Consider the following 10370-nt stretch of genomic DNA (forward strand, 5'->3'; position numbering starts at 1 on the left):
GCAAGCTCCCTGTACCCCTGGCGGCAGGAAGGATGGAGGGAGGGAAATGGAAGGAGAGGGAGGAAGAAAGGAGAAGGGTGGGGAGTCCAGAAGGCTCCCAAGTCTTGACCCACCTCTCCTGCTTCTCCTCGAGGGAGGTGAGCGACAGTGAGCCCACGTTCGCCATCTACTCCCGGCTGGCCCGTGGGCCCCAGGGCTCTGACGGGGAGCTGCTCTGCCATCGCATAGAGCAGGAGTACCGGGCGGGCCCCTTGGAGCTGAACCGCGAGGCCATCCTGAGGACAAGCACTGATCTGAACACGGGGCGGGTCCTCCACTCGGACAACAACGGCTTCCAGATGCAGCGCAGGCCCTACCGGCAGAACATGTGGAACACCATCGCTCGGGTACACCCTGTCCTGGGGTGTGGCAGCCACAGATCCAGTCCTGGTGGCCGTTTTCCAGAAGGCAGGAGAGCCCCCTTAGGACTAGAGCATCTCCCAGAACCCCGCTGCCCTGTGTCTGCCCCTAGGGGCTGCAGCCCAGGCATGTTCAGACCTGGTCTCAGAGTCTGGGGCCGCCGTGTGTGAGGTGTGTCCCTGAGGTTTCCTATGTCCACCACGGGTCCTACTCAGTCAATGGGTGACCCACTGGGGGTTGCTTGAGAATTAAGCACATGGTATCTGGCTAGGCCTGAATGGGTGTGACCCTTCTCTGCTGCTCTGAGCTGAGCCAAAGCTTGGCTGCCAGGGAGGGCTGAGCAGGGGCTGAACTCCAAAATCAGTCAGCTCCCAGGGCCTTGCCCTCCAAAAGCGTGACCTCGGCTGCGTCCCTGGGTGTCCCTGGGCCTCAGTGCTCTCCTGGGAAGTGAAGTGTGCTGAGCGCTGGGATGATCCAGGGAGCAGTGCCGTGCTGACCACCCCCTGAGCCTCCGTCTCTGTTAGTTGTCTCTCCTTCCACTGGGGCCCTGAGAATGGGTGTGGTTCCTCCCTGCTCTGTCTTCCTTGAACCTCTGTCCGTTCAACTCTGCAGCTGTTCCTCACCCACTGTGGCCTGGGCTCCAGAGAGTCTGGGGAAATCAGCCCAGGACATCTTGCTGCAGTAGAACAAACAAATAGAAAAAAGGTTGTATGAGCACTTTCCTGCCCAGACACCAGCCCCTTTCTATTTGGAACCCCTGGCTGGGGGCCATCCCTGGCTGGACTGGAACAGATGCCTCATTGTCTCCCTGCACCAGGGAGACCTTTTGGGCACATTTTATAGATGGGGAAACCGAGGCTTGGCTGGGCTGGGTCCCCCAGGGCATAAGGGCAGTGGAGCTGGATTTGAAACCCAGTGTGTCCATCTCAAAAGTCAGAGCCCATCCCATCACTACTGTGCCACCCTGGGCTGCTGCTGTGCCCATGCAGGAGGCTGCCTGGGGCCAGAGGGAGACCCCAGACCTGCTGGCTAACCTGGCCCTCTGCTCCCACCACCAGCCTGCCAATGTTTCTGTCCACAGAATTACTACCCCATGGTCCAATCGGCTTTCATCGAGGACTTACCAAGCAGGCTGGTGCTGCTGTCCGAGCAAGCGCATGGCGTCTCCAGCCAAGGGAATGGGCAGGTGGAGGTAGGAGGAGGCCCCTCTGGTCACACTCGGGGACCCCAGGACCCAGGCAGGCCCAGTCAGATAGTTGTCCCCTGCAGGTCATGCTCCACCGGCGGCTGTGGAACAATGACAAGTGGGCCCTGGACAATGACCTCACACTGAACGACTCCTCAGTTGTCCACCCAGTGCTCTGGCTCCTGCTGGGACCCAAGACCCTCACCAGTGGCCTGAGCCAGAGGAGCGGGCTGGCGCTGCAGCACCGGCCCGTCGTGATGCTCAGAGAGATGAACGGTGAGGTGGGGGGTCCTTTCAGTTCACCCGTCATCACTGCCCAGGGTGAGGTGGCCTGTCTAGCGCTGGAGCTGAGCTGGTGCCTGCAGGGATCTGGGCTACTATGGGGCAGAAAGTGACCAGGGACCTCAGATCTAAGCCCCTCCTTGTAAACATGGGCATCCTGAGGTTAAAGAAGTTTCAGTGACTTGCTCAAGGTCATACAGCTAGTATGAGGAAATGAAACTCCTCTTTCAAGAGCAGAGATCTCAGAGAAAGGTTCTGATTGGCCCCCATCGAATCATGTGACCCGAGCCTGACGAATCCCTGTGGCCTGGGAACTGAAAGGGGATGGCACCTCCAGTTGGAAACCAGAGTTGAACAGAGCATCTCCTGGAAGAGAAGGGCTCAGTCCCTCTGGGCAGAGGCAGTGATAGATGACAGCAAGGGAGCTGGCTTCCCAGAATTGTTCACAGAGCAGGTCTCTGTGTAAACTCACTGCATTTTCTGGAAGAAATGGCATCTTCTCTCTGGTCTCAGTCTCCCCGTCTGCAGTTTTGAAAGAGCTGGACTAGAGATTCAAGGCACTTTGGGCATTTTCACCAGCAGGTGCTTCCGGCTGCCTGCGGTGTGGTTGAGGGAAAGGGATCAGATTAAATGGGGGCCTTAGTGTGGAGAGCTAAGAATGCTGAGAGGAGAGTTTGGCCCAAAGCCTCTCCTTGTTGTCCATCTGCCTTGCAGAAACTGCCCACAGAGGCAGTTGGAATGGTTCTTGGAAGCAAGAGGCTGTGACACTCCCCTCAAGTGTCCACCTGCAGATCCTCAGCATCCCTGGCTGGAAATACAGCTCGAACCACACACAGCACCTGAGGACTCTCCAGAAAGGTGAGGCAGGTGTTCAGGTGTCCAGACTCACTCCTGCCTCCACATGTCAGCCAGTCCCCAGCCCTTCACCGTACAAAGGACTCTCCTCAGAGTCATCCAGGCTCTGTGAGTTCACCTGGTTCCCTTATCTGCCCAAAGAAGAATCTGAGGCCCTCAGGGAGGCAGGTCACTCAGCAAGCAGGAACAAGGTGCTTCTGGATGACATCAGATGCTGTGACTGTGTACAGAGGGAAGCCCCCAGCAAGGGATCAGGGAGGGCTTCCTGGAGGAGGAAACAACTGCCAGGAACCCATTATTCATATTGGGGTTGCTGCACCTTATCTGCTCCCTTAACTCCATGCTTCTCAAAAGATGGACTGACTGTGCCTCAGCCACTCCCCTGCTCCAAGAGACCCACCAAGGGCTGGCACACTCCAAGTGTCTGTGAAATGAGAAGGTGGAAAAAGGCAGAAGCCAAAGGTTATCTTTGTACCTGATAGAGGGGTGTTGCCAACTGTGGCTCAACTCGTAGACATGAATTCTAACACTGACCCACAGCATCTCCACTTGTCGCAGAAGGTGAGATGGGGGGGGGGCCTCACCTGTGGTGACAGAGCCTCCTCTACTGTTACGTGTGCCAGGCTAAGTGCACTGAGAACGCGTCTTCCAGGGGCAGCTTGTGCCAAAGAGGAGGCCAAGGGGGCTGGGCTGGGCAAGTCCATCCTCCTAGAGAGACATCGGTAGAGACTGAATCAAGGGAGCCACAGGGGATGGCGTGAGGCCTGCTGCCTCTCATAATGCTTGAATCCTCAAGGAATCTCCACCAGCATGATCATTGCCATCATGATCATTGTCTTCACCATTATTGTCATCACCATCACAGTCATAACCACCACACCATCATCACCATCACCACATTCGCCATCACCACCACCATCACCATCAGCATCACCATCACCATCAGGACCATCACCATCACCATCAGGACCATCACCACCATCACCACAATCACCACACCATCATCACCATCACCATCATCACCATCAGCGTCACCATCACCATCATCACCACACCATCATCACCATCAGCGTCACCATCACCATCATCACCACACCATCATCACCATCATCACCATCAGTGCCACCATCACCACAATCGCCATCACTGCCATCATCACCATCAGTGTCACTATCACCATCACCGCCATCATCATCATCACAACCACCACCACCACCATCATCACCATCACCACCACCACCACCATCACCATCGTTACCACAATCACCACCATCATTGCCATCACCACAATCACCATCACCACCATCATCACCATCAGCGTCACCACAACCATCAGGACCATCACCACAATCACCACACCATCATCACCATCACCGCCATCATCACCATCAGTGTCACCATCACCATCATCAGCACACCATCATCACCATCACCATCACCATCACCACAATCACCATCACCACCATCATCACCGTCAGTGCCACCATCACCACAATCACCATCACTGCCATCATCACCATCAAAATTGCCATCACCACCATCACCACCACAATTGCCATCACCACCATCACCACCACAATTGCCATCACCACCATCACCACAATCAGCACAATTGCCATCACCACCATCACCATCATCACCACAATCGCCATCACCACGATCATCACCATCAGTGTCACCATCACCATCAGTACCATCACCACAATCACCACACCATCATCACCATCACCACCACCACCATCATCACCATCAGCATCACCAACACCATCATCACCACAACATCATCACCATCACCACCATCACCACCACCATCACCATCAGCATCACCATCACCATCATCATCATCACCACCATCATCACCATCAGCGTCACCATCACCATCATCACCACACCATCATCACTATCATCACCATCACTACAATCACCATCACCACTATCATCACCATCACTGCCATCACCAACATTATTACCATCACCCTAATCACCACCACCACCATCACACCATCAGGACCATCATCATCATCACCATCACCACAATCACCTCCATCATCATCATCACGGTCATCATCACTACCATCACACCATCAGGACCATCACCATCATCACCGTCACCGCCATCATCACCAACATCACCATCTTCATCACCATTATCCTGGTCAACTTCATGTTCTGCTCTGAGAAGTCCTTCCCTGATTCTAGAGCTCCAGTTCCTAATCTCAGCATTTGAATGGAGACAAGAGACATTACAGACCTCTTGGGCTGCAGTAACAAGGAGCCCACACGCTCTCAGTCCTCACACAGCACAGGTCATTTCATCCCTGTGCTCTATGGGGTCGGCAGCATGGGTCTTCTCATTTGGTCACCAAGGACCCAGCAGGTGGAAGCTGTATTACAACACATTTCCTAGGTCTTGGTGGCAATGACCTGACACATCAACCCTGAAGATGGCGCCTCATATTCAGGGTTATGAGGCCATACCACCCTTCACAGTGGCCAAGCCAGAGAGAATCTTCCAGAGAACTGGAAGGTGGAAGGACGAGCCCAGTGAAGACCCCATCAGTGAATAAGAATCAGTGCCGGCTTCAGTGTGGGTGGTGGGAGGCAGTCACTTTGGTGCACCTCAGGTGGAATCCTGCCCCTTCCTTCTTTATGCACACCAGCTGCGTGCCTGGGCAAGTGCCCACCCCTCTCTGAGCCTTGTTTGGTCATCTGAGAAGTGGGGCTGTGTTAGCTGCCTCCAAGGGAGGGTGAAGATGTGAAAGGGAGGTGAGAGTGTAAAGTGCCAGGTCGAAACTGTGTCCTCATGCCACCTTCTTCTGTCCCCAAGACCGAAAGCACAAGCCCAAGGCAGACCTCCGCCGTGTCCTGCTGCGGCTCCAGCACCTGTATGAGGTGGACCAGGACCCCGTGCTGTCTCAGCCTGTGACAGTGAACCTGAGGGTAACCTGCCCCTCCCATGTACTGTGACATCACTGAGTCAGGCCACCAGGAGGAGGCACCCTTGGGAGACAAACCCTGGTGACTGGGTGTTTGCTGGGGCAGCCACACCTGCCTGCCACCTGCTGGAAGTGCTGACCCAGCTCGGCACTTCAGAGCAGCTCCTTTCGGCCTCAGTTCCTCATCTGTAAAATGGGACTGCCCCTTCTCCCATTGGGACTTGCGCTACAATGAATGTGGGGGATGCTGGGCGCTGGGCCCTGGGCCCTGGTGTGGCTGCCCTTCTTCATCGGGTTCTCTGCTCAGATCTGCGGTCCGGGTGCTCACCCCTCCCTGTGCTCTGTCCTGCAGTCTGTGCTGGGGGGACTGGGCTCCGTGGTGTCCGTGGAGGAGCGCTCACTAACAGGGACGTGGGACATGAGGATGATGAGCCGCTGGACCTGGAGCACAAGGGACCCTCACCGCCACAGAGGTTCAGATGCCCTGGTCCTGACCACGCCCCGGGTCCCCAGCCTGACCCCCAGCCAGATCCCAGCTCTGCCCCTAAGGCCTGTGTGACCTTGAAGTGGTGCCCTCCTGCCCCAAGTCTAGGTCTTCCTGCATCTACCACAGAAGATTCAAAGTCTTCAGGAGAGTCATCACACAGACTATGTATGTAGGTTGTGTGTGCATGAGTCCGAGGCCACACACCCTCTCCCTGCCTTGGGTGAGCGTCATCTTTATTTTTAGGTGAGCCTCATCTTGCAAGCCGGAGAAGGCAATGGCACCCCACTCCAGTACTCTTGCTTGGAAAACCCCATGTATGGAGGAGCCTGGTGGGCTGCAGTCCATGGGGTCGCTGAGAGTTGGGCAGGACTCAGTGACTTCACTTTCACTTTTCACTTTCATACATTGGAGAAGGAAATGGCAACCCACGCCAGTGTTCTTGCCTGGAGAATCCCAGGGACGGAGGAGCCTGGTGGGCTGCCGTGTATGGGGTCGCACAGAGTCGGACACGACTGAAGTGACTTAGCAGCAGCAGCAGCATCTTGCAAGCGTACCCTCAGGGGTTCTGACATTTGCCCTTCTGTGCATTGCACTGTGACACACAGTTAGCTCCTGCAAACCTCCGCCTGCTTTACTACTCTATCTGTGCTGTTCCCTCTACCTAGAATGCCCTTGTCCCCTTTATGTGGGCATCTCCTAATGGGGCTCTTCCAGGTCCAGGGCTGAATCCAGGGCCTCCTCTGCTCTCTCCTCTCCCTTAGTTTGCTCTGACCCATTTAGCTCCTCTTTGTCTACTGCACACGGCATAGTCTGGCTACATAGGTAGACACTTTGTCAGTCTTGACAGACGGATCAATAGAAGGCTGGTTAGTTGGGAAAAAAGGGTATAAAGAAGGGTGGAAGGTAAGTGAATGCTGGACAGGTGGGTGATTGAGTGATAGATGTTTGGAAAGATGAAAGGAAGGAAGAAAAGAAGATGGATGGGTAATGGATGGGTGCTGGGGATGGGATGATGGGATGGAGTAATAATGGGTCGGTGTGGATGGGTGATGGGCATGGATGGGGGTGATGGATGGGTAATGGGTGATGGATGGGTGGATGGGTGATGGATGGGTAATGGATGGGTAATGGATGGGTGGATGGGGATGGGTGATGGATGGGTGATGGATGGGTGATGGATGGGTAATGGGATGGGGTAATGGGGATGGGGTAATGGATGGGTGATGGGATGGATGTAATGGGTCGGTGTGGATGGGTGATAGATGGGGTGAATGGTGATGGGGTAATGGATGGGGTGGATGGGGTGATGGATGGGTAATGGATGGGTAATGGATGGGTGATGGATGGGTGATGGATGGTTGATGGATGGGTAATGGATGGGTGGATGGGTGATGGATGGGTAATGGATGGGTAATGGATGGGTAATGGATGGGTGATGGATGAGTAATGGTCGGTGGATGGGTGATGGATGGGTGATGGATGGGTGATGGATGGGTGATGGATGGGTAATGGATGGGTGATGGATGGGTGATGGATGGGTGATGGATGGGTGGATGGGTGGATGGGTGAGGAAAGGAATGATGGAAGGAAGGAAAGAAGATAGAAGATGGACTGTTGAGTAGATGGGGAATGGATGGATGATTAAATGATGTATGTTTTGATGGATAGATTGATGCATGGATGGAAGGATGGATGGCTGACCATGTTTCAGCCCAAGGAGGAAGCCTAAACCCCAGGGTGTGACCCCTCAGTGGAGTCCATTGAGATCAAGGGCAGGGCCCACTAATGGCCTTACTGATAAAGCTCTTAGGAATTGATTTCCACACCCTATGGGAATAGGAGGCCAAGAGGGACCAGGGCCCCCTAATGGCCTCAGTGAGAAAGCTCTTATGCACATACACAGGGCCACAACCCATGGAGATATGAGGTCAAGTGGGGCCAGGACCCCTTGTACATGCCTTCACTGTGCTGTCCCTCAGAGGAGGCCAGAAATGAAAGAGTCCCCCCGGCAGTGCAGTCCTGTCAAGAGGGGTCAGCTGAGGGTTATAACCACTGTGGCAGCCACAGACGCAGCAGGAGGCCTGTTGCCAGGGGGATGCTGGGAGGAGGGGACCTGGGGAAGCAGGTGGTCCAGGGGCCAGGCTGGACTGACCCTCTCTGCTCCCAGGAAACTCCAGTTGGCCCTTGCCACTGCCAAGAGGCCCCACGGTCACCATCTACCCGAAGGAGATCCAGACATTCTTCATTCACTTTCAAGAGCAATGACCCCTTGGCAGATTCTTGGTCCCAGGACACAGAAAAGCAGCCTAGAGGGATGAGGGGAAAGCTGCCAATCTGGTGGGCTAACAGCAGGAAATGGATGGATGGGGGGTGTTCTGACTTCTTAAATAAAATTGCATTAAGGACCTGTGTCTTCCCCTGCCCACTGGAGCCAGCCCTCTCTCTCCTCTCCTATCACAGGCGGGAGCTTCACACACGCTCACACTCCTGCTTCACCTGCAAGAATCAAAGCCAGGAAGTTCTCCCAAAGACAGAAGGAAATAATCTCCAGTGATACCAAAATGCCTGCAGCCTTGCTAGATCTCAGCAAGTCCACCAGTGTTAACAGTGGCCCTGCTGTGTGACTAGTGACCTGAGGTGCCAGGAGCCAGCACGGTGGGGACAAGAGGACTTCACGGCCCATGGTTTCTGTGTTGGGAAAGCTGTGGAAAGGTTATTCCTGGCTGGAGCTGTAGAAACACCTCACAGATACAGCTTGAGGCCCCCTCTTCCTGTAGGGTCCCCTGCATCCTGAACTGGGAAATATCATCTGCACTCCCTGCAAAAAAAGAAATGCAGACAGTAAATCTATCACTGAGCTGGGGCAGACATATTGAGGAGTCTGTTTGGGGTGACGCAGGCACCCAGCAGAGGGCTTCTTGTGGTGGCCCCAATGCTCCCTCAGGTTGGATTTTTTCCCTAAACAGAACAAGGGAAACACAGGAGCTACATGCAGGAAGGTGCGTCCAGTCTCCTCTTCCAGAGGAGTCTTGAAAAAGTTGAGGATGGTTGAGAAAAGAGACCACTGGGCACTATCCTCTGGGAGGTGAGGCAGGCAGCTGTGATGGATGCTAAGCCTGTTTCAGCATTATGAATTGTTGGGAAGGGTGATGTCCATGAGCACTCATGGGGCTGGCTGAGGTCAAGGGGCCCTCTGATCTTTTGCTGCCTTGACCTGGAATGGCAAGAGGTGGGGTGGCCAAGCAGAGCCTTTGGGGGTCATTCCAAGAAAACCCCCAAAGCTCCCATCTGGGCTGTTGGTGGAGCCAAACTCCTGGGTGCAGGGGATGTCAGGATTGTAGGGGGCTCTCAGGAGATATCTAACCAGGTCACTTCTAACAGGACACCTCACCTGGACCCTTGGAGGGGCACGTGGGGATGACACCAGATCACAGCCCACAGGCTGTCAGGATCTGTTTGCAACAGAGGTCCTCACACAGAGTCTGGGACCAGCCAGGTGTCCCAGATCCTAGAGCTTCTTCAGATCTTAGAAAGAGATAAACGATACCTGTCCTGTATCACAGAATACCCAACAGTGGATCTAGGGCAGCACCCATGATCACAGGCTCAATGTGTCTCCCCAAAATTTGTATGCCGAAGTCCTAACCCCTAGCACCTCAGAATGTGGTTATATTTGGAGATATGGTCTTTAAAGAGGAAATTAACATAAAAGAGGTTATCTTGTTGTTGTTGTTCAGTCTCTAAATTATGCCCAACTCTTTGCGACCCCATGGACTGCAGCACTCCAGGTCTCCCTGTCCTTCACCGTCTCCCGGGGTTTGCCCAAGTTCATGTCCATCGAATCCGTGATGCTGTCCAATCATCTCATCCTCTGCCACCCTTTCTCCTTTTGCCTTCAACCTTTCCCAGCATCAGGGTTTTGTCCGAGTCATCTCTTTCAATGAGATATTAGGGTGGGTCCCAAGCCAGGCTGACTGGTGTCCTTGTGAGAAAAGAAGACTAGGACACAGATGCACAGAGAAATGACTGTGAGGACACAGTGAGAAGATGGTCATCTACACATCCAGGAGAGAGGCCTCAGAAGGAAACCAACTCTGTCCACGTCTTGGTCTTGGACTTCCAGCCTCCAGAACTGTGAGATAACAAAATCCTGTTGACTGGCCCACCCAGCCCCTGTTACTTTGTTATGCTGACCCTGGCAAGGTCACACGAACACTTACATTTC

General features: G+C 54.3%; 1 protein-coding gene across 1 annotated transcript in view; it reads left to right on the forward strand.

The window, feature by feature from the left end:
- Positions 1 to 8519, forward strand: part of LOC102171400 (epididymis-specific alpha-mannosidase-like) — a 64407-nt gene extending 55888 nt beyond the window's left edge. The window contains exons 13-19 of the mRNA XM_018049957.1: positions 134 to 386; positions 1481 to 1591; positions 1669 to 1890; positions 2620 to 2725; positions 5550 to 5662; positions 6011 to 6131; positions 8313 to 8519. Coding sequence (XP_017905446.1) covers positions 134 to 386; positions 1481 to 1591; positions 1669 to 1890; positions 2620 to 2725; positions 5550 to 5662; positions 6011 to 6131; positions 8313 to 8410 — 1024 coding nt within the window. The 3' untranslated portion in view covers positions 8411 to 8519. The remainder of the gene's footprint in view (positions 1 to 133; positions 387 to 1480; positions 1592 to 1668; positions 1891 to 2619; positions 2726 to 5549; positions 5663 to 6010; positions 6132 to 8312) is intronic.

This window comes from Capra hircus, chromosome 6, assembly GCF_001704415.2.
Source record: "Capra hircus breed San Clemente chromosome 6, ASM170441v1, whole genome shotgun sequence".
NCBI classification, from domain to species: Eukaryota; Metazoa; Chordata; class Mammalia; order Artiodactyla; family Bovidae; genus Capra; species Capra hircus.